At 35.5% G+C, this 23,751-nt stretch overlaps 2 protein-coding genes and 1 long non-coding RNA gene across 6 annotated transcripts; 2 read left to right on the forward strand and 1 right to left on the reverse strand.

Moving 5' to 3' along the window:
- Nucleotides 1–994: 994 nt before the first annotated feature.
- On the reverse strand, nt 995–4,608 carry LOC113727862 (uncharacterized). 2 transcript variants are annotated; one of them, XR_011839644.1, is made up of 5 exons: nt 4,059–4,608; nt 3,516–3,591; nt 3,056–3,087; nt 2,328–2,968; nt 995–2,232 (listed from the first exon to the last, which is right to left on the reverse strand). It is a non-coding gene; the product is annotated as an uncharacterized lncRNA (long non-coding RNA). The 2 variants fall into 2 exon arrangements; XR_011839643.1 differs by having other exon boundaries at nt 995–2,968; nt 4,059–4,602.
- A 1,071-nt stretch (nt 4,609–5,679) lies between these two features.
- Nucleotides 5,680–13,000, forward strand: LOC113727863 (serine/threonine-protein kinase haspin homolog). 3 transcript variants are annotated; one of them, XM_027252244.2, is made up of 15 exons: nt 5,680–5,763; nt 5,859–6,012; nt 6,090–6,185; nt 7,252–7,342; nt 7,636–8,186; nt 9,052–9,175; nt 9,550–9,659; nt 9,978–10,089; nt 10,327–10,419; nt 10,499–10,560; nt 10,648–10,778; nt 10,857–10,927; nt 11,005–11,057; nt 12,325–12,391; nt 12,514–13,000. In XM_027252244.2, exons 1-15 carry the CDS (start codon nt 5,685–5,687, stop codon nt 12,637–12,639), a joined length of 1,920 nt encoding a protein of 639 aa, XP_027108045.2. In that variant the 5' UTR covers nt 5,680–5,684; the 3' UTR covers nt 12,640–13,000. The 3 variants fall into 3 exon arrangements, with proteins under 3 accessions (XP_027108045.2, XP_027108047.2, XP_071932494.1); XM_027252246.2 differs by having other exon boundaries at nt 12,325–12,387; XM_072076393.1 differs by lacking the exon at nt 10,327–10,419.
- Nucleotides 13,001–17,756: 4,756 nt separating this feature from the next.
- On the forward strand, nt 17,757–20,658 carry LOC113727864 (uncharacterized). Its single transcript, XM_027252247.2, has 4 exons — nt 17,757–18,142; nt 19,137–19,892; nt 19,996–20,098; nt 20,217–20,658. The coding sequence occupies exons 1-4, from the start codon at nt 18,010–18,012 to the stop codon at nt 20,392–20,394; spliced, it is 1,170 nt and encodes a 389-aa protein (XP_027108048.1). The 5' UTR covers nt 17,757–18,009; the 3' UTR covers nt 20,395–20,658.
- Nucleotides 20,659–23,751: the final 3,093 nt, after the last annotated feature.

Raw genomic sequence — 23,751 nt, forward strand, 5'->3', positions numbered from 1 at the left:
TTTAAAAGGAAAAATTATCAAATTATACAATTTTCTTACATCCATAAAGTACAACTAGGAGGGGATCACCGCGCGATGCGCGGTGTTAATTTCATGCTGCCCAGAAAATGCCCAGATTTTCAAGTGGAGATATCATAAATCGTATACATTGCATTTAAGTTATATGGTTATAAAATGATTAAGCTTTTAAATAAGCAATGTTGTAAGAAAATGCGAGTAAATAAAGGTTTGCATCTAACATGGTGTCAAGAAAAAGATCGAAAAGAAAATAATTGAGGCGAATAAAATTGAAGCTCATCAGTATGATTTTGCTTCATGTAGAGATGGGATGAAGTGTTGGGAGAAGTAAATGGGAGATTCAAAAATATTAAACAATGAGTAAACACTATTAATTTTTTCTATTATTCTGTGGAGGATTGATTATCTGTGGTGTTTTTAAATTTACAACGAGCATTAATTTTGATGTTGTTCAATCGTTTCTATATTGTTTATCCAATTTTTTGCATGTAACATGAAAATCGGAACAATTAACGCAGCAACTCTAGTCAGGAGAATGGAAGTGTGACACATTGTATGAAGTAGGTATACACTGAGAATGAAGGGGGTTCATATTTTTGAAAAATAATCCTCCGTGCAACAATCTGTCTTCATAGTCAATGGAAGCGTTCCCTAACCGAAGTTTATTATTGGGAGAATGAAATAACCAGTTGACAAATAGAAAGGTGGAATTCTTGGTGCACTTGAGTTTCATGCCATAACAGACCATTTATATGAAATTAATTACTGATTATGCGGAAAAAGGTGGCAGGAAAACGGTGAAAGCATGCCAATTGCCCAATCCTGGCCATCTAACTTGCAAATTGTTGTGATGACAGATGTTGAATTATTTGAGGCCATACAATTAGGAGGCATATAATTAGTAAAAAGAATTATTGAATTAAAGAGGTAAGTGAAAATTGCAATTCAGTGTCATTAAGAATACAACACACCGTAATTGGACAAAATTAGGAAGTACATAATAGGTCCAATATACACAATATGATCCATTGAAACAAAAGTTGGTCACTATCTTTACAAACAAAACCTCTTATTTAATACATAATGTCTACAATAATATGTATCAAAAAACGAGGCTAATAAATAATCAATGTAGATCCATGCAGGGCAGACAGAGAAATAATTCCAATCTTGATTCTAGGGGTGCATGACACTTCAATCATGATAATGCAAGGGAAACGGTAAGAGTTCTTCCACTCTTCGGGCTTTTACTCATTGCTAAGCAAAGCAAGCCAAACAAATCATTAAGCATTCTCTCAAATAATTTACTTAATTTGAACTCAAGCCACACAATCAAATAACAGTAAGTATAAAGATATCTTATTGGGCCTAGAACAACAAAGCCTAAAGAAGTGTCAGATGTTTTAAATGAGGTCCTTTAATCTCCATATCTTGACTAATAACCTGCACATAGAGCAGCAGAAACATATTCCAAGGAAAGTGAAGAAAATTCTCTTAACAAATTTAACAAGTCAGCAAAATGTTGAACTCAAAGTCATAGCTCAGGAAATCCTCATCAATCCATTTTAGCTGTGAGGAGTAAAGACAAGTTACATTAAATAGCTATCAATGATACAGTCAACCAAACACAGTAGCTCTAGTATGGTAAAAGAATATTGAAATGGTCAAATAATAGTAAATTTCCCAAAGAATAGGAAACTTAAATGACCAATGCCTATCTTAGCGCCAAGTAACCTGAGGATCTTTTCTTGAAACTCACTCTCTAGCTTTTTCTTAACATTTTAATCATTACAGTAATGACCATAATGATTTCAGTATCAGTATTTCAACTTGCACTTTTTTGCACACCTTTCTTCTTTTCTTTTACGTCCCTCCTCATACTACCAATGCCTCTCATCCTTTTTTCAACAAGTTTATACCTATATAATATTGAAGTTCAAGAAATGAACCCAAAAGTTAAAGATGAAATATACAAATTTATTACCAACAAGTAAAACTTACTCTAACAACAAAAGTGTAATCAATCTATAAAATAATCAATGAAAAGAAACTAATGATTTGTTATTCAAAAGCCCACCAAAAGAAGATGACATTTTCACACTACAAAATAGTCTATCTAGATTGCCAATAAGGAAGCTGACATGCTATGGAGTTCCAAATACGGATGTGCACAATATCTGCTCAACCAAGTCACCTAGTTTAAGATATTCTCACCTATCAATTAAATAGAAACTCAATTAATTAGAACTTATACTATCATTAAAACCCAAAAAAGGAAAAACAACAATAAAAGGTGAACAAACACCTACTTAAAGGCTATCTTCACCATTTGTTTATTCCTGGACCACAAATAAAGATTGCTTCTTCCTGTAGTGGATACCAGAAAAAGAAGAAAGAAAAAAGAAAAGGCCCGAGATAAAAATTTGATGGGGAAAAATTTATCCCTGAGAAATTTCAATGGCAAAGTACTTTCGGTTGTGTAGACAATCATCTCTCTAGTCTTACTCTCAAACATATACTACTTTAGAAATATTGACTTGTCCTAAAAGATGCAGAGACAGAAATTGCATGAAGACCAAGTCCCATATTCAGTGAAAAAACAAGAAAAGAACAACAGGATGCAACTTTTAACTGAGCAAAAAATGATTCCTGAACCAGTTTAGAGGTTTCTTCGGAAAATCTTTAGACTTCTCTGCAAAAGTGAAAGTGAAAAGTCTTAACCTCGACCCTGTTGTTCCATATTAGTTAATGTTATTTATCATTTAACTTCTGATTTAACAGATGCACTTGGTATAATTTTGGCAGATTTCATTTTGACAGGTAAAAGGATTCACTCAAAGCTAGTATTTAAAAGAAGAATATTAAAATCTAAAAACCAAAGGCCCAAAGTACGGTGAAAAAAATAGGAGTAGGAGTTTTACCACAATTTTTTGCCATCCTCCACAAACCTCTGTCATAGAGGGAAAGAGGGAAAGGTCACAAATTGAAAAGGGAAACAAACCAGAGCAAAAAACTTGTGGGGTAAAAAGTTTCTTACCACAGAGGTTGTTCTTCCTTTTCTTCCTCACTCTGTAAAAATGCAAATTGTAATATGAGAGTATAAACGAAATAAAAAGATGGGAAAAATCACAAATGAATGTGCGCCAAGAAAAGAAGCAATCAGTGTTTCTATAACAGGGGCTCTAGAATGCATAGGTGTTTTAGGGATTAAATGCTTCTAGAATGCTTTAAGAAACCACTATAACTCATACTTTCTGTCAAACAGCACCAGAAAAAATGTTTACAGAGGAAAACATTGATGTTCATGCCTATTTTTTAGCTAAAACCTAATAAATTCATCTTCCTTTGTATAAAAATAATAGTATAATCCAATAAAATAAAAGGCAAAATAAAAACTTCAAGTCATTTGAGAGTAGAGACCGAAATTAAAAGGACAGTTTTTATGGGCAAAAAATAAATAAACAAATAAATCAATAGATAAATAAAGCAGAACAGACCTTTGGAGGACAGAAAAGGATGGAATATATCCACAAGTACTTGCATTTGCATCCCATAAAAGTTGTCATCTTTTTCCTGCAAACATAATACTATAAAAATTAGGAAATCAGATAAATAAAACATAAGACACATAAAATAAAATTAAAAATCTTAAGATATAAAGATTAGAAGATCAAAGTTCTTATCGCTAAGAAAATAATTGAGTAACAGAGATATTAAAGCAAGCGTTATTAATTTTTAAGCAAATAAAGACCATTGGAAGAACAGAGAAAAGTTGAGTAAATCTACAGGTTATTTGTAGCTCATCTCATCTAAAAAGATCAGAAACAAAAGCCAGAAAATTGAAGGTCATTTGTGGCTGTTGTTGACCTTAATTTTTTTTTTTAAGAAACCTTAAATGGGGATTTGATAAGGAATCAAGAAAAAGCATTAGCACATCCGTTGGGAGAGGGTGTTAGCGAAACACCCTGACAAATAGTTGATGGCAATAAATAGAGCGGGAAGTTGATGACAAATAGTTGAGCAAGCGAAAGGGAGATCACCTCTGACAGAGCAGGGACAGAAGAAATGGGGTGAATGGTTTTCCGATGAAAGGAAAGTGAAAGTGAAGATGAATAACCAAAATTGGCATGCTTGTTCAGGTATCCAAGAAAACGAATTTCCGGTCTACTCCGGGCAGCAGCAGGTCTTGTTGTCGGAGCTTGGCACCAAAAACCGGTACTGGTATGCTTGTCTCTCGGACTCTGATTCTCCACATATACAAGTAGCTTCGCGGATGAAGCTGCCAGAGTCTCGTGCGTTTAGGAGCTTCATATCCAGACCAACTCTAACAAGGGAAAAATATCAGTTAGAATCATATAATTGAAAAAAAAAAAAAAGAAGGAAAGAGAAGAAAGGGAAAAGGTGGGAGGGGGGAAACGGGAAGGAAAAACAGAGGAAAAAGGACCAAATAAAAAACAACAAAAAGGAACAAAGGAACAAAGAAAAGAAAAGAAAAATGGAAGGGGAGAGGAGATGAGATCTGGAGAGCAACGAAGCGGCGGAGATGAACGAGGGGAAAGAAAACAAGGGAAGCCCTAAAACAAAATTTTTGGCACGCGAGCCCCACGTGATGGAGGACGACCCCCCAGCGAATAAAATGCAGCCACATCAGCACAACTACCACCATTCTTAACGAATCCTTTCGCGCTTTTACTATATAGGTTGATAATAATAATAATTTGGGGGAGAGGGAGGGGTTACTCACATTAATAAGAATTAAGGATAACGAACTACTATTTTTGTTTTTGTGTTACATTTTGGCCTCGTTTGGTAAGTGAATTTTTTGAATGTTTGTCTAAAACTTTACTGTAAAATACTGTAGAAATTGTAGAAAAAAATTTTGAAGTGTGTAGATTTTTGAATATTTTGAAGTGTATAGTTTAAAATTTTTTAAAAGTTTTTTGATGATTACTGTAGGTAAAGTTGTTAAAAAAACTTGTAGCAAATAAATTTGGCCAAAAACTTGCTTGCCAGACAAGGCCTTTTATTCCTTCTTGTTACAAAACCACATTAATTATGGAGGACAACTAAATTTGGAGCAAGAAAAATACATAGATTTACCGTAGCAAAATGACCCTAAAACTGATGTCATTGTAATTAAGAGGAAAAGAAAAAATAATAGCGAGGCAACAGTCAAGAAAATATAATACAAAAGTCATTATATTTTATAGATTAGTTTTTCTTTCTCGTCTAACAAAATTGAATAAAAAAGAAACGATTGTCTCCCTTCCTCACACTCGCTTTTTTTTTTCTTTTTTTTTTTAACTCGATAATTTCTAATCTACTCCCTCGTTTATTATACACTAAGGGGAGAGGTGGAATATTACACTTTTTCAATGAGTCAATTATTCCTCTCCATTTCCAAAATAAATGTAAAAGAATCCAAGAAAATTAAAAACTAGAAATTGACCTTCTTACATTTGGACCGGTAATTTTTGAACTACTTTGGACCCAAATTCTATCCATCCTAATTGGATAATTGTCCTTCACTCAATTGGGCCGACATAAAACATCTCCAGCCCAAAACGTAAGCGAGCTCTGCTTTCAATCAAAAAACGACGTCGCAGCTCTCCTTCCCGCTCATTAGACCTTTTTAAATCGCTCCCCCCTGCTTCCCCTGCACTGAAATGACAGCAATTAACGTTACTCTCCTGCTCCTGCATTTAAATTCCTATCAAGTTCCAATGATGGTTTCAAAATCAAGTGGTTAGTTCGCAAAATTGGAGCCCTAATTTTCAACAGTGATTCGGTTTGAATTTTAATGCATAATTACACATATTTTCCGGTATGATTTTTTTTAGGTGATCTCTGGGAAGAAATTTTAGCCGAAGAAGATGGTAATCTTGACCGTGGCAGTGATTTTGGGAACTCATTAAAGCCGAAAGAACCAGAAATCACTGTGTTGTATCGAAGGCGAAAATGCCAGAATCCTAGCAAAGATGTTGTAGCAGAAAGGTCCATCTTTCTCGTTTTTGTTAATATAATTTCTTTTTTCTTTCAAAATATTGAATTTTTAAAGTAATTTATTTCAGAAGGCAGTCAAATTCAAGTTTGACTTCGCTAAATGAGAATCGGGTGAGTTTAGTGCCTGCTAAACGAGTTAGTTGGAATCGATCACTTTCCACTAGGTATGTGCCCTAATTTTCCTTATTAGCTGAATAATTTTTTGCTGGGATGGCAAAAATACGGCATTGTGGCAATTTCATATTATGTAGTGATGCAAGCTGTACATGTGTACGTTTCTGTTTGATCTTTGAGAGCTGTGGACTTCCTTGCATTTAATTATACCTGTCAAAATTAACCGAGTTTCGAATAAGCGTGAGGCAGTTTTGATCAGAAATGAGGGATTGTGGTTCTGAATTAGGACTAACTAAAGTAAAGTTGAAGCTTTTAGCACGTTTCCAAAATTCAAATTTTTGTTTTCACGGTTTACTCTGTAAATGAAGGCATGAAGTGAAAAGATGGCTAACAAGTAGAAAGTTAGCAAGATGTTTTATAGGGGACATTCTGCTAGTAGCTTAGAGATAGGAACTCTGGTGAAGGTTTTGATATTGAATCTTTTATAGTCTGAAATGTGTGCAGGAAGTTCTGCATTTGATAGGTTGAGCTATGTTGGGATGTAGTGTTTTAATCCATGCTTTAAGTTGTTATTTCTACCATTTTTTTTGAGGTTAGAGGTTCAATTTTGTTATACCCTTCAGATCTGATACTATTAAGCGTGACTTTTCCCAAAATAGCAATGGTGAACAGTATCTACAGAACAACATGTTTATAGCGAGATCTCGTCAGCCTGTTATTTTGCTTGTACTCCAGTTTAAACTACTGAATAATGCTAAATAGAAGGCATGCGCTGATTTGCATACCGAAGGTATTGTGAATTTGCCCTGAGGTTGCACGGAACAAGACTGTGAGCACACTACTGGAGTCGTTTTTTCCCCTTTTGCTGTTCGTATATCTAGGTTCTTCATGTTGAAATTTGGAGCATCTTTATTTGGCTGGCCTGTTCACTTTTCTTGTCAAGTCAAATAGTGAATGTACCATAAGTTATTCAAAAAATGCCGCATCTTTAAGTCCATTGAACCTTTATCCGGTTCAAACATCAGCATTCCTTGAAGAAAGCCTTTCTGTGGCAAGCTCGTAATACATGATAAACCAAACACACATTTTTAAGACCTTCCAATCATAAATTCACAGGGGAAGGACAAGCATCACAGTTGAGGCATTTGTGGGCTACCAACCTCAACAAAGGAAAAGTAAAAGGAAAGGGAAACCACCTCTTCCCAAGGTATACACTAATGCCTTTGCCTCATTTCTTAAACTCCAGCTAGAATTTTACATTTTTGACATATTACTCCCTTATGTGTGGCACTGGTTGCATTAAGAAGCATAGCAAAAAGTTGGTTCAGTAGCTTTCAAACATTGCTGAAAAGTCGAAAACAGGAGAGCATTTACTGTTGGTTTGCTGATATTTTAGCTTGAAACAATATAATGCTAAAAAACAAATGCTAGACTTATGTAGGAAGCATTTCCAACTCATGTATGGTTCCCTCTTTCAGTTTAATTCTTCGTTCTATGTAGGGAAAAACTATACAGACTTCCAGCTTTGATAAAGAGATTGCATATTTTAAAGAGGTTGATTCCTTCGAGTTGTTGGAGGAAAGCCCCTCACCTAAGAGATCTGGTACATGGCTCATGGGTGTCCAAACTGATAAGGTGGCCGTACCGCATTTGTCATCTGTGCTGCGGAAATGGCTAATTGCTCAAAAACAAGGTTGTGGGCCTCCCCTTTCTCTGACAAAGATATTGCAAACTCCAGCAGTTTGCAAGGAATCTGTTTCTTCAGCTCTAAGAACCTTGGAAGATGGATCCCTTCCAATCCATCCAAGCTTATCTATCCAGAACAGAATCAACTTTAGTTCTCTGAGTGGAGATTTTTCCATAAGGCCTTCTGCAGCAGAAAGGTGTAGCGAGAAGAGCTGTGAGGATATTCAAGTTGCAGTTGGTAAACTCTCCCTGACTTCATACCATGATTCACAGGATGGTCTGGGCTGGGATCCACTGTTGGCTCTGTTGACAGCCTGTGGACAGTCAGCTCCTTCAACACTATTGGATGTACTTTTAAGTTACTGGTTTGTATATATGTTACCTCTTTAATCCCTATTATGATTGCTTGAGATTTTATTTATTTGTTATGTCCTGCTTATGTCAAAGAAAGTGATTTCATTTTTTTATCAGGACTAGTGTTTCTTTTTGTTTTTTTGAAACACAATCATGAAAAAGAAAATAGTTGATTGGGGAAGTTATTAAGTGGTTTCACATCTACTATGGGATTTTCAGGAAGAACATAAAGTGACACTGCACCAAATTTGGCTTGATATTTTGTATCTAGTAAGAAAAGATGTTTGAGTTTGAACAAGCAGAGTCTTGATGCAGTACACTTGTACCTCTTGCAATTTGCAACAGATTTATAGTTCATGGCATTGCTTGTTGCCTCAATTTTTAAAGAACAGTCAATTTTCATGGCATTGATGACTGGATTCTGTTATGCTTCTAGTTTTTGTTCACCTATGTTCTGGACAAAATCAGAAAGGATTTTACAAATCTGTTAGTTTGCTGAATTTTACTTCGTCATTTAGTAAATTTTGTAGAAGCATAGTTACATTTCCAGGTGCAGCCTTCTCTTCTCAAGGATGGGATTAGAAGTAAAATCAAAATGAAAGAAGACTGAATAGAGCTCGTAGAGAAATTTAATCAGGGTTCACAGCAAGTGATGTAGTAGATTCTTGGATACTTCCAAGTTATCTAAATCTTACTTTTAACATCTTTTATTTCCTGCTAAATTTATCCGAAGTCCAACTTGAGCTTGCACATAAGCAACTTGGAGGTGGACAGGGGGATCTTTGTTGCTAACTCTTTTCTTCTTATTAGTTTTGCACTTGCACTACACTTTTATCATGATATTAATTAAGAAACTAAATTCTTGTTCAAACTCAGTGATTCAGAAAACATATCAAAGGTTGGTGAAGGAACATTTGGAGAAGCATTCAAGGTGGGTGAGACTGTGTGCAAGATTGTCCCATTTGGTGGAGATTTTCGGGTCAATGGAGAAGTGCAAAAGGTAATCAACACATATTCGTACTTGTGCAAGTGAAATAATTTTTTATTTCCATTGGAGGTTAATTTCTGGGTTTTCCTTTTTCAAACTTTGCTCTATTTTCTGTTAAACACCTAGGAAAAATTAATCTTTGCAAATATCAAAGTGATCTTTGGTTGAGGAAACCAGATTTTCTCTAGTTTTATGAAGCATGTTTTTTGTACTTGTTATGAGCCAAGTTGGAAAGTTAAGGATCTATGGATGGTGTCTATATTTGGAAAAAAATGTCAATCTGTTCTCTGTCTCTAGTTCTTTTCTTTTACTTATGTGTGAAGTAATTTTAAGATCCCAAATTCTAATTTTTAGCTTCTTGCCCTGCTACTTTTGACATACTTCAGAGACCAGAAGAACTACTTGAGGAGGTGATGCTATCCTGCACTCTTAATAGGCTAAGACGTCATGGGGATGATGTCTTGAATGCATGTACTTCCTTTATACAAACAATTGAGTAAGTTCATTCATCACCAACAATGTTTTTGTCGTAGAGGACATTAATGTTTCGATCCAGTCAAATTTGTTACAATGCTTTGTGCCACTTCATGCCAGTTCATACTTCTTTGGGATCATAGCCTGTCATTCTTAGTCACTTGTTGATTTCTGAATAGGCAAAAGGCAGACAAGTTTCATGTTATTTACTAGTTATTTGATTTCTCATATTCCAGGTGTTCCTTAAGATATTGTAGAAATTTTCAACGACTTGAGCTATTGTAAGCAAGATTTTGAATAGCTGAACCTAACTAGTGCTTCTTTGTATTGTCACTGAAAGTTTGCGGGTGTGCAAAGGTCACTATGGTGCTGCCTTGATCAAAGCCTGGGAAGACTGGGATGGGAAGCATGGTTCAGAGAATGATCACCCTAAGGAGTTTCCAGAAAATCAGGTTCCCTTTCTTGTCAGCTTATTTTAACTGTGCCATTTTCGCAACTAACACATCATAATTTCTGACCATGGCAACATTGATTTGCACATTGGTATGCCTCAACCCTTGTGACCAAGATATATTTATTTTAGTTGTATTGATTATAAGATAATCAGCTAAGGTAACTCAAGAAAATTATTTTAGTACTCGTATTAATTATATATAATCCACTAAGACAACTCATGAAATGTTGTTTAGAACTATGTTGTATTTGTTCAAGAACATGGGGGTAAAGATCTTGAAAGCTTTGTGCTTCTGAACACTGATGAAGCCCGGAGCTTACTGCTTCAGGTTAGCTATTGGCCTGCATGTTCAATTTAGTTTTACTATTTTGTATATGGCATAATATCTTGTCAGTCATATGTTGCAGGTTACTCTTGCATTGGCTGTAGCTGAAGCCGCATATGAATTTGAACACCGGGATCTGCACTGGTAGGGTTGTCACACCTTTTGGTTGGGGGTGGTACCATGCTTCTTGTCACCTCCCTTGCAACTGAAAATTTTTTTCCTTACTCGCAGGGGAAACATCCTTTTAAGTCGGAAAGGTTCTGAAACGCTATCTTTCACTCTTGAGGGAAGAAAAGTGAATGTCAGAACTTATGGATTGTTAATATCAATTATAGATTTCACCCTTTCAAGGATTAACACAGGTCAAGTTTGATTTCTACTTTGTCATGCATTTTCAATGAGTGAAGTCATTGTCGTAAACTCCAACAATTCATCCACAGGTGAAGACATACTTTTCCTGGACCTTTCTTTAGACCCTGACATATTTGAGGGTCCGAAAGGAGATAAGCAAGTAAGTTAGGGAAGTTTGTATGCATCTTATTGATCTTTTAATTTAAAATTTTCTTAACTATCATGTATTTGTTGCAGTTCGACACATACCGAAAGATGAAGGAGGTTACTGATGAATGCTGGCAAGGAAGGTAATCAAACTTGATCTTTTGCTTTAATATTTAGACCTGTGATACTGTTGCCTCCGTCATGACACAAACCTGCACTTCTACAGACACCCGTGTGCATGTATAGAACATGGCTCGCAATGTTGGTCATATTTAAGATGCCATGCAATATGACAATATTAGTGATGTACATAACGTTTGTGCAAGATTCATTCTCAGTTAGGATGTCAAGTATTTACCTTAAGAATATCTATTACGTGTTTATGCATGAGATGGTTCCTGTTGAAGGGCTGAGGATAATACGATGCATATGTTTGATTAAGATGCAGTTGAGACAGATCTACATAGGGGAAAATAAGGCATTAATTTCTGTTGAGTGAAAAACTAGATTTAGGCAAAAGCGCTAATGAAACTGGATCTAGTACATATGTGTTTATAAGTGGCTGTGCAAAGTCTGCAGAATACATAGATCTACACATTTCGTTTGATAATAAACTTACATTTGGTCAATTATTTCTGGTAGAAATCAGTGTGCATTTTAGAGAAGTCGAAGAGAACTTTTTTTTGATTATTAATGCAGAACAGAAAATACTGCACAGAGATACTTGTAATGAAACATCAAACAATCAATCTTTAGATGCCCTACTTGAAGATGATAGCCAACCTAGCTCTTCACGTATCTTATTCCTGAGAATTTCTTTCCTCTGTTGGGCGTTTCATTGCTTAGCTATTTTTGCATAGCACATCCCTCAGGATCTGCTCCCTAACCGTAAAAACTGCAATGCAAGAGGAGATGGGGAAAAGATGAATTAGTTTCTTTAGCTGACATCCAATTTGTATTGCTCAATATCACCTCAAATTATGCAGCATCAACTAGTATTGCAACATGCCTTAGAACGCCATTTGAAGTACTTGAATGTATGCTAAATGGGGCAAGTTTTGATAGCTGAAAGAGATGAAACTGCCTAAATCCTACAATAAAATGTGCTATTCAGAAGGATCATTAGGAGCAATTCTGATCAGAAGTTTTTAAAAGTTGAAAACTTGGGCAAAGAGTTTATGGTTCAGCATAAGCAGGTATCCAGAGATATTTATCCGTCGTGCGTTATATCAACTGTCTCTTTATAAGTGGATATAAGACTCTACTCTATTTATCAGCTTTGAATTTAAGATACTCTGTCACTTAACAGTCTTTGGCTTCTGTTTACAAAGGCGTTGCAAATTTTAATCTCTTTAAGAAATTTGAATATAGATGAGAAGATTTGATTTTTGTCATTGAATGATTGTACAGTTTTCCGAAGACGAATGTCTTGTGGCTGCAGTACTTGGTTGACATTTTGCTACTAAAGAAATCGTATGTAAGTCTTTTTTTTTTTTTTGCATGTTGCTTGACAGTTTAATTCTTGCTCTCTTTATAAACTTTGGTTGATTAATGCTACGAACTCTGGTTTCTTCAACCTGCTTTTAAATAATGTGGCAGGATCGGACATCCAAAGATCAGAGAGATTTACGTTCACTGAAGAAGCGTTTAAATGGTTATGGCTCGGCAAGAGATGCAGCTGCAGATCCTTTTTTCAGTGATCTGTTCGTCAACCATGAATCTTGAACTAAAACTTGCTAATCTCCATGCAGGTCTTAAACCCCTTATCAACTACTTATTTAAGGTCCGTCCTGGTCAATTCAGCTCTAGGAGATGACAGCAGAAACCAACCAACTTGGTTTCCGTTTCATGTGGCTATTTAGTGGCCTAATTGAGAAAGTATTATGGAAATTTTCTTTTCCTGCTTTTGTCAATCAATCAATATATCTGTTGTATTCGGGACAAAAAAAAAATTTGAAAAGTTGGATATAATCATGGGAAGGAAGCTTCGACGATTTTTGTAAGCTCGGTGCTTCGTAGATTGATTGATCTATTGGGAACTTTGTGATATATGTTTTATTCAATCTGATTTTTCTTAATTTCTGAACTGCAATCTTGAGTACTATTAATATTTCAATAGCGTACGCATATAAGCATGTATTGACAAACATTAATTATTATTGTTCCATGTTTTTATTTGGCAAATAATGGCAATATAAAGTTTTAATTCTTGTGGGTCATCTTTTACTTGCAGGCAGGCAATTAAATCATGCTCCTACCTTCTTAACCAAATTATGACCGCATACAGAATTTCCTGTTTCAAAAGGATCAATCCACCCCAAGCAGCCATTTGTAATGTTTATTAATAAGGAGGCTGCATGATATGCTCCAGAAAATGTGGACATACAAAATATCTACAGCCTTTTCCGTCTCTTGATAGCACGCAATAGAATTGTCATGTGGCCATGTCAAAAGATACACATTTAAAGAAAAATCAATTCCAGAAGAATGATGCGTGGCTCTTATTTTTAGAGTTGAAAGATGAACTAAATTATTTAATATTCAAATCGAGTTCATATAGAATTGAGTTCAATTTGAGGAAAAAATTTTTTTTTTTTTGATAACAGTATTTTTTATTCAATAATTTTCAATTTTGATTAAAAAAATTTATTCAAATTTAGTTCGATAAATAAATTAATTAAATTTAAACAAAATTTCAAACTCATTTACAGCCCTGCTTGTTCTAAAAAAGAGAACCATTTCTAGTAGTTGACGGCCATGATTTGACCAAAAAATTTTGTGCGGCTCAAATCACATTTTGTAACTCGATTTTCACGCCGTGTGTGGAATCCCCAAAAATTTATTCTAAAGTTACATCGTGTGCAAAGAAAGTTACACCGTGTGCAATTAAAGTTATGCACAGTAAAAAATGCACACAACCGATAGAAACAGTTGCACCTGCAACCGTTTGTGCCCCTCGTCTCGTTCGTGCAAATCGTTTAATACTTTCAAGCTTTGTCTGTTTGGATTGTAAGTTATTTGGAATTATTTGAGATATTTTTACTGTAGCACTTTTTGTGATGTGATGTATGTGAGATAAAAAGATATTGGAAAGATAAAAAGGTATATTGAAAATTGTAAAGATGATGTAAGCAAATAAAATTGGGAAAATATGAAGCAATCCAATCAGGGAGTACGAGAAAGAAAGTCCAGAGTGCCACCACATTTTGTGCTTAGTGCTTTATATCCTTCTTTCCAATGCCAGCACACTCACTTTCCGATTCTTGATAGTATTTTTTTTTTCTCTTTAGAATTTTATTACCCATTCGTGCTTTCGGCTGACACGAGACCTAGTCAGACAAGATACCTTTGATTCATTTGGTTCAGGAAAATTGAGAAATTAATCCACATGGGTGGACCCAATTACGTTCATATTGCCTAAATGATGATATGATAGCCGTTCAATAACATGGGGTAAAAGGTGAAAAAGTAGCCCAATGCATGTTTCTCGTATATAAAAAGGTCTCCTAAATGCCTGCGTTAATGCTGACACTAAAAGGGCAAAACTCACGAATGAAAGTAGGATTTCTTTTTTAGGATTTTTTAAAGCACTATTGAGATGACGTTTATGCTTAACTTATTATATTATTTCGCTATACTTCACGTTGACAGTCTTATTTTTCTTTTTTATCCATCCCAAATTATAATTCACGTTCTAATTGAAAATTTTAGTTAACTGTTAACTTATCTAAAATATCTTTATTTAATAAATTTTATATAGCTTGTCTTATTTAATACAGTCAACTTTTTCACCAATAATTGCTTTGATGTATGTCTTGAATGGTGCAATATAGCATAATTATTGTTGTTGTAATTAATTTAAAGCTATAGTGATAAGTGATACTCTTGGGGGAGGGTTGGGTGGAACGGGGGGAGAGAGTGTAAGCAAGAGGTCTCCGATTCAAGTCCTTCCGCTTACACTAAAAAAAAAAAGATAAGTGATACTCTTAATATCAATATATGAATATTTTCTAAAAAATATTAGACTAGATTTACTTTTTAAACAATCACAACCAATTTTTCTTAAATTGTGTGAGAGAAAAACCTAAAAACTATCAAAGTGGAACAAAAGAATTAATACACACTCACATTTATTGTCCTCCCCAATTTATTAATACTTTTCTGAATTAAATTTGCTCTTGTTAAAATATTAACACTTGAAACTATTTCAAATGAATGTCTCGGGAACATTCATCAGCCAAATCCTTCTTTTTTATATACACCGCCTTTTTTCTTTTTTTAAGTCTAGTAGATTGTAAACAATCGTAGATACATGGACCCGGTTAATATCGCGCACCACGTCGAATTCTTGAAAATTTTTCCCCATGTCGTAAATAAGCATGCTTTTGGTTGGAGCTTAGAAGGAAACGTGGGTTTCCTAAAATATATATATATATATATATATATATATATATATATATATCATTAGCAGAATTAATAGAGTTTAGCTTGAATCTGTCGTTAGATGGTGGATAAAAAGTCTCAACGACCATTCAATTATTGATGGCATCGACTTTTGACTATTCAACAATTTTTTATCACAAATTTGTTATTAAATTAACCAATCAATACACCCGTAGTCATTTCATTGATTATTTATCTTAATTTACAAAATAATCAGAACATGTGTAAAAATGCAAGGGCGTATTTGTCCATCATGGGTATTTTTTTTTTGTCAAAACATAGTTTTGTTTATTTTGCAGATTGAGAGCAATAATTGTTGAAATGGCCACGAGTGTGTGTTGATTAGTTAGTTCAGTGGCTAATTTGTAATGAAAATTTGTTTGATAGTTAAAAATCAATGCCTACAATAGTTTAGTGGTAGTTGAGATTTTTTACTATTAGACTTTACAGTATGAGAAACGATGTTTCTATAGACAATTTACGCTTACCCAAGACAGGATATTATATTATGAAATTAATATTACATTTATGAATAAAATTTCATTTATGAGATTTGTCTGCATAACTGTCTGATGCTTGCAGAAGCGCAGTATATAAGAAAATTATCAAGTTTTTTAGCCACCTCATTTTAATTAGGAAAATCCTGCTTGTACCAAATCTGATTAAAATAGTAAAAGGTTGTTTACTTGTTTCCAGCCGACAGATCTCATTATAGTCACAGGTTTAGTCCAAACAAAACTTGAGTTTTTCTTGGCAAAAGTCATTCGAAATTGACTTTGATGCCAACTTTTTCACATTTACACCGGTAACCAGCCATCATCAGCTTTTCTTTAAGACTTTAACCGGGCCACAGGTGTTGGCTGTTGTGTCGTTGGGAGATGGGCGAATTCCGAATGCGTCCGAAGAATGGTTAGGTTGTGTTTGGATTGCATTTTTCATGATTTTTTATGAAAAATTACTGTAACGATTTGATGTATGTGAGGAAAAAAGGTAATAGAAAAATGTGATCACGAAAAACGACGTAATTTTTTGACGGAAAACAGCAATCCAAACAAGGCCATACTAGCTTCCATCTGAGCTAATCTGGCAAAATGAGCAGCGTTTATGCCAGGTTGATTCTTGCAATTTCTTTATTAGTAGTAGCAATTAATTACAGGTATCAAGAAAGCAGATATTCTTTGTTATCTTCACAGAACCCTGTACTCTTTCGTTCAGAATATCAACTCTGTTGCAGAAATGCGTTCGTAAAATTTTTTTACTTATTTCTCTGTAGCAGCAAATGTTTATTTCCAATCAGGTGTTGATTTAGCTGCAGATAGGAAATGAGTTCATCCACAAATTCCAGACATTTTGGCTTCTTATTGCGGCTCAGCTTGGAGTAGCGTAATTGCGTTCTTGCAAATGATGGTGACTGTTGTAATGTTAGACAGCAGGCTTTGGGATAGAATATAATCTCAAATAAATTATTATAATTTTTTTTTATAATGTGTTGTATATCAAATAAAAAATAATTTAGAATATTTTAAAAAAAAAAGTTGAGATTTTTGTTTGTGGTGCAGGAATTGTATCCAAAGATAGATGGCGCGGAGATCTCTTTGGACTTTGCCCATGTAACCATTTAGTCTATTCTTGTAACAATAACGAAACAAAGGCCAATTAGTGACATGTTTCAAGTTCAAAGGGTTGGTGACTGACTTGACTGCATTCAAAACTCTTCACCCAAGCATCAATTTCACCGAACCGACTCAGCACGACTGAGTTGGCAATTAGGGGAGTGTAGATTGAGAGACCTCGACTTGTAATTTTATCCAAGCTTTCCTGTAAATTTCACCGGCACGTGCCTGTGCATTCGAGGGATCAAATCTCTCGACTTGCATTTGTATCCAAATTTTTCTGAAAATTTCACCAGCAAATTCCCGTATACTCATTTTGTTCAATGATGATTCAGTTCACATCGAGTTTCTCATTGATTCCTTTCACTCCACCTCTTTCCCTTAGCATAGAGCAGGAGTAGGTTTCACTGACTAAAATCATGTCATGTTGTGGTGGAATACAGTTGTATGCAGGGCTAGTGTAACATATACAGTCATTAATCAGGTAAGTTTGATAGGATTTTGCCTCATAAATGGTTCATTATAGTCCATAGACATCAGCATGTGGCACCAAGAATGTGACATGGTACTGCTTTTTTTCTGCTGCATACAAAATTTATCACTATCAGTCCTTTGGCTAAATTTGATTGAACCAAACATTGTTCAGTGATAAGATTCACCAACCCTTTTGGCTTGTGGATGCATATGCATGTGACATTATTGTGAACCCCACTTTTCTTGAAACTACTTGCACTTTACTTTCCTATAACATATAATCTCATGCAAATAGTTTTTTCCATAAACAATGGTGGTATGTTGGTTCTTTCTATGGCCAAGGGGGGGCAATGCATTTTTTTGAACCAAAATTCATTCTTCATGACAAAGTAATCACTTTTCTTTACCATTCTTCTTCCATTGCAAAAATATTCGTTTGTCTTTAACTTTTTCCCTCTGTCAACTTTATATCTTGAGCACCTTTTCCGCCTCTCTGTCTTCGTCTCTTTTTCCAAGATGGCAAGCTTATCAAATTCTCTGGGGCATTTGTTTTAAGCAGCTCAACATGGTCCAACATAAATTAAAATTCCATTTCGAGCTCTTCCCAACAGAAGAAACTCCCCTCATAACAATGGCTTCCTCAAGAGGGTCTCAATATCTCTTCCTATTACTTCTGTCCCTTGTTGTCTCTGCTTCCTGTAAGTGTTCGATTGAACTGTTCTTGAATCTGCGAAACTGTTTATTTTCTGAGTTCTGTGCAGCATTATGCTTGTCAGATTCCATTGCTCATTGTGGAAAGTTGTATGAAAACCTTTTCTATTGCTATTATTCTTTTCTTGCTACTGCACGCATTTGCAATTTTGCTTCATCAGATTAAAGATCTTTAAGCGGCATTTTCATTAGTTTATTCTTGTTGGTTAATGGAAACTGTTGTGAATTTGTGATTCTCTCTCTATTCTTTCCTTTACCATTTGTTCTTCAAAAAGTTTAGGGTTCTTGAATCCAAGTATCTTCAAGTACAATAATGGTATTTTCTGCCTAATAGAGTAAAGCTCATGTCACATTAAGGGTAGGACGGTTGGTGGTCTTTTAGATTGTTGTTAGATATAGCTTGTTTACTATAAAATACACGTTTCCGCTGTACTCTCCTTCAATTAGGAGGAGCAAATAATATAGAAAGAAGTTTTACTTCCGACCAACTAAATCCTACTTGATTTTGTGGTTTCTGTCTAAAGCTATCTTTGTGAACCATTAAAAATATCGAACCTTAGCATATTGACACAATAAGGGCTCCCTTTCGCGATTCATGTTTCATTTTGATGGCTAAGAAAGAGTGCTCTAAATTTCTGAAAACTGTAATGTATCAAGTGGCAACAGCAGTCGTAATGTGAAATGTATCTGGTGAATGCTTAGTGCTTGTAATCACAGAATCCTTTTCATCTCGGATAGACTGTGATGCTACTTATTGAGAGGAATCGAGGCAGAGGTGCAGAACTAAGTTCATCTTTATGGAAAGATCTTATATCTAAGGTTGAAGGTGAATTGAGCAAAAGGGATTGATTTGGTGGGACTGATAAAAAAAGAACTGCCTTGGCTGCTTTTATAGCAACTATCCTTTAACATGGTTTTGAGATGAATATCTCAGGTTTTACTTGGTGTAGACTCTCTAAACTTTTCATGAGTTCATTGCAGGTGCATCTGAAGAAAATTTCGAATGGGAAAAACTCCGAGTATTTCATCCATCCTGGAGAGAATTATTGGGAAGCTTTCACATTAAAGTAGTTAAGCATGACTTGGTAAATCCACCAGTTACCACCAATCCCACAACTCCAGTAACTAATCCTGTGACGACTCCGAGCATTGTTCCCCCAGATAATTCAGCCCCAGCAGTTGTCACTGTTCCAGCAACAAACCCTGTTGGAGTAACGCCAAATCCTGTTGCTACTCCTGCAACAGTTCCCCCCACAAACCCTGTCCTGGTGCCTAATACAAATCCGGTCGCTCCAACAGTGCCTAATACAAATCCAGTCACTCCAATGGTACCGAATACAAATCCGGTCACTCCAACAGTACCAGCTACCAATCCAGTTCCAACACCAGTTACCAATCCTGTTACCACTCCAACAACACCCGGAGCTATTCCTGTCACTCCACCTGTTAATAATCCTACTCCAGCTCCAGTAACTCCAAACGCCCCAGCAACTCCTGGGCAGAGTTGGTGTGTTGCTAAGAGTGGGACATCAGAAACTGCACTTCAGACTGCCCTTGATTATGCATGTGGAATGGGAGGTGCAGATTGTTCAACTATCCAACAAGGTGGGAGCTGTTACAATCCTAATACAATGCAGAATCATGCTTCAGTGGCCTTCAACAACTATTACCAAAAAAATCCATCACAAACAAGCTGTGACTTTGGGGGAACTGCTATGATAAGCAATGCAAATCCAAGTAAGCACCTGAAAGATCTCTTTGATTGTGAAATCTTTAGCATTAGTCGACAAAAACAAACAGATAAATCCTTGTTATTGAGACAATCTTTTGTCATGTACAGGTACTGGTTCTTGTGTTTTTGCAACGTCTTCCTCCTCTTCATCGCCATCAACAAGCGCCCCAACAACAGCATCTACATCAGGAGGAGCACCGACAGCAGCAGGGTAAAATATGAATATATTCTACTGCAATTTGTCATTGGTTTCCAGAAGAATCTCTACATTCCTTTCTTTTTTTTTAAATCTCCTACATTCTTAATTTGTTTAATAATTTTTGTTGCAGCTCTGGAGCTTCTCCAACTGTTTTAAATGCCAGTAATCCTACTTCAGGAGGCACCTCATCAGGTTTTGGTGACAGCCCTTCAACTTCAAGCGCCTCCACATCTATCCGTCTTCAACCAGCTATTGGCTGCATCTTATTAGTGATTACCTCCACCTTCGCAAGGATCACAGTCTCCTGAGGTTCGGACGCTGACTTGTCCATTCAACTGATTGAATCGGTAGCAAATAGCTTGCATGAGAGGTTCGGCTTTAGTTTAGGTAATATATCAGGTTTTGATAGTTCAAGCTATGTACAGTTTTATGCAGGATAAAGATTGCAGTTAAAAGAGTACTTTTAAGGTTCAGTGTAAACCATTATACTACTGTTGATCACCGTGACTTTTAGGTGCAATATGTCTACGTGATTGCTTCACATATTTATAATCCAACATATTTGCATCTAATTATCCTTCTCCAAGTAGGTTGGACTAAAGGAATAAGAATGACACAGAAGTACTCTGTCCTGAAACCTTCAGTTTGATTTAAAGAAGCTTAGGGAATCTGATTGATCAATGGTCTAGGCATCCCGCGTCAAAATCCATAACAAACTGATATTCATAGATTTACAGAGCATCAGCTTTCTAGTTTCCTGTTCCCTTTTTCTTTAATTCTTCTTAGGCTCCAAGCTGGTCCAGGGGGATTATAGCAGTTTTTATCCACGATCCAGCAGGTTACCTGGCTATCAATCTCATTTGTCAAAATTCCCTATGTTAAACCAGTTTTATTGATCACCAACAAGGGCGGAACTAGGGGGGAGGAGAGGAGCCACCGCCCCCAAAAGTCTAGAATCTAGATATTCATGCTTCGTCCCTCATAAAATTTTGAGAATTTTCAAAGTATCTTATATATATATATATATATTTAGCGTTTTGCGCCCCCAAGTTCTCATACTTTCTTTTCTTAAAAGTTCTGCAACAAAACCTTTTTAAAAAATTTATGTTGATTCTAAAATTTGTGTTTGCATTTCGTCCCCTCAAACTAGAAATTTCTAGTTCCACCTCCCACGACCAAGATGGTTTTCTAATTCGTGTCAAACATCAACCTCTCTAGAGCAAGTCTTTTTAGATGACCTAATGGTAGTTTAGGTGGGTATAAAGCTTTAATATGTATAAAAGATTAATGTTATCTTATCCGTAGCACAAATAATTGGAGTTTCTTAGGTGCAGACCTACTTTCAAGTTGCACTCCACTTTTCCTGAGAATTTATGAGCCACAACGTCAACTTTCTTTCCTGAGTTGGTGATTGCATGGGTTGGCGTTGGTGGTTTGTGATCTCACACTTGATGATAGACCCAAATTTCAAAGACGCGATGATCCGAATTGTACCACGTCATCTCACCAATTGTGCGACATAATTTCGACCACTCTCCATCTTTGAAAATTACATCTATCTAAGTTTTGGCCACTGTATCACGTCATCTCACCACTAATTGTGCGACATAATCTCGACCACCATCTTTAAAAATCAGATCTATCCAAGTTTTGGCCACTGGTTAATAGATACTGAAACAAGACTTAATTGAAAATACCGTTTTCTCTCCTGTAATTCTAGTTAATAGCAATTATCACAGAGATGACCGTACATTGAAGAGCAACATATTGCTCCGTCAGACGAAAAGAATAAGAGCTTAATGTTGACTGTTTAGTTTGGCATTCAGCAATGAAAGGGTCTCCAGCCTGCATCGGATGCCACTTCTATCCAACATCCGCATCAACGACCAGTTAGTTTCCCTTCAATCTTTAAAAGAGTTATCCTGCTTCCTTCCTTTAATTTTTGGAACTACATGAACAAATGTTTTGTTGTAAAAGAGGTTTAAAGGTTTTAACCAAATACTTGGTTGGTCACTGAAGAAGCGCAGAGCTTCTCCCGTGGAGGCCAATTGTGTATTTTGTCCGCCCCAGCATCGGGTGCTTGGAGGGGGCCTCCCCAAGATTCGAACCCTGGTCCTTGTGTATAAGGGTCTTGGGGCAAGAAGTGGTACCAGGACTTCAACTCCAAGACCCTTATACACAAGGACCAGGGTTCGAATCCTGGGGAGGCCCCCCTCCAAGCACCCGATGCTGGGACGGACAAAATACACAATTGGCCTCCACGGGGGAGCTCTGCGCTTCTTCAGTCACCAAAGCTATGAAAACATTTTATATGTTCAAAAAGAGCTGCAAAACAATTTTGCTTTCTTGAGTCCCACACAGCTAGCACTCACGAAAGGGAATAGAGAATAGAGAATGTTTTCTTGTGCTCCTTACTGTATATGATGGAAAAGAAAACTAAAAGATGAGGCCGGCCCTGGCCATGCAAGATGGAGACTTTCAAAGGCTTGCCCTCCAAAGAATATCCATCCACACAGACACACAGAGGCGGAGCCACATGTAAGCAAGTGGGATCTATTGACCTCACTTAACTTTGAAAAATTAGAATTTAGGCTCAGGTAAATTCAAAAAATTTTAAAATTGCATCTTATTTGACCCCACTTAATTTTAACAAATTCTCTTTTATATATATATATATATATATATATATATATATATATATATTGATCCCTAAACAATTGAAAATTCACAAATGTTACCATCAGAAGAATATTGAATTTATGTCAAGTTATTTCAATAATAAATTCTTCCTAAATTTTCAAAAATAAGGGATGAGCTTTCTTGAGTGGAGTGGAAAAGTCAATTCTTCAAATCAATTCTTTCAAACTTCAAAATTTTCAAAAACAAAAAATTTTTCTAGTGGATGCTGAAATTTTTTTTTTATTTACAGCGGGATATAGAAAATTTTTTGTAAAGCAATCTATAAAATATCAAGTTGAGGATAATTCAAAAAGTATTTTTTCAAGAAAAAAATAAAGGGCTTCAACAGCTTATATTGAAAAGATATATTTAACCAAATTGATAATGAATTAATTTTGCAACGTTTGATAGGTTGAAATTTGGTATTAAATTTATGGTTAATTTTTCCTTTATTCCTGTCAAATATTATTTTAATTATCGAATTTTACTTATATTTGGTATTTTGTATTAATTATAGGGACATTAGAACAAAAGGTGCTAAAAGGGGCGATTTTCTTGAAGTTGATTATCAAGCACAAGTTTCCCAATCCAAGATGAAGTCTACTTAAAGTGTCAAGCGAAGATTAGGAAATTGTCATTTTTATTAGATGCTTATTTAGGGAACAATTAGCATTATTTTTAGGAGCTTTTCCTTTTTTTGACTAGAATTCTATTTTCGATTAGCCAATTAGAAACCGAATGAATAGTACTAAGAGTAGACAATAGGTATGGGTGACGGGTCACGAAAAAAAAAAAGCAAGAAAGCTTTGGCCATCTTGATCGTTATCTTTTGGACGTTATCGGATGCTTATGAAAATCATTTCAATCAATTCGTGCTGTTCAAGCAACTAAATTCTCTTTTGGTTAACCAACAACTATAGATCTACCTATTTTTATTAGTTTCTTTTATGTTAGTATTTGCATGTTTTTTGATTTAATTTCTCATG

This window comes from Coffea arabica, chromosome 2c, assembly GCF_036785885.1.
Source record: "Coffea arabica cultivar ET-39 chromosome 2c, Coffea Arabica ET-39 HiFi, whole genome shotgun sequence".
NCBI lineage: Eukaryota > Viridiplantae > Streptophyta > Magnoliopsida > Gentianales > Rubiaceae > Coffea > Coffea arabica.

What these genes read in the sequence shown, in the direction of transcription:
- LOC113727863 (XM_027252244.2), top strand. Translation starts at nt 5,685, where the DNA reads ATGACAGCAATTAACGTTACTCTCCTGCTCCTGCATTTAAATTCCTAT. An exon ending in AGGAGTTTCCAGAAAATCAG is followed by an intron (nt 10,090 to 10,326) that starts GTTCCCTTTCTT and finishes AATGTTGTTTAG; the next exon opens with AACTATGTTGTATTTGTTCA. An exon ending in GTCCGAAAGGAGATAAGCAA is followed by an intron (nt 10,928 to 11,004) that starts GTAAGTTAGGGA and finishes TATTTGTTGCAG; the next exon opens with TTCGACACATACCGAAAGAT.
- LOC113727864 (XM_027252247.2), top strand. Translation starts at nt 18,010, where the DNA reads ATGGTCCAACATAAATTAAAATTCCATTTCGAGCTCTTCCCAACAGAA. An exon ending in CCTTGTTGTCTCTGCTTCCT is followed by an intron (nt 18,143 to 19,136) that starts GTAAGTGTTCGA and finishes AGTTCATTGCAG; the next exon opens with GTGCATCTGAAGAAAATTTC. An exon ending in GGAGCACCGACAGCAGCAGG is followed by an intron (nt 20,099 to 20,216) that starts GTAAAATATGAA and finishes TTTTTGTTGCAG; the next exon opens with CTCTGGAGCTTCTCCAACTG.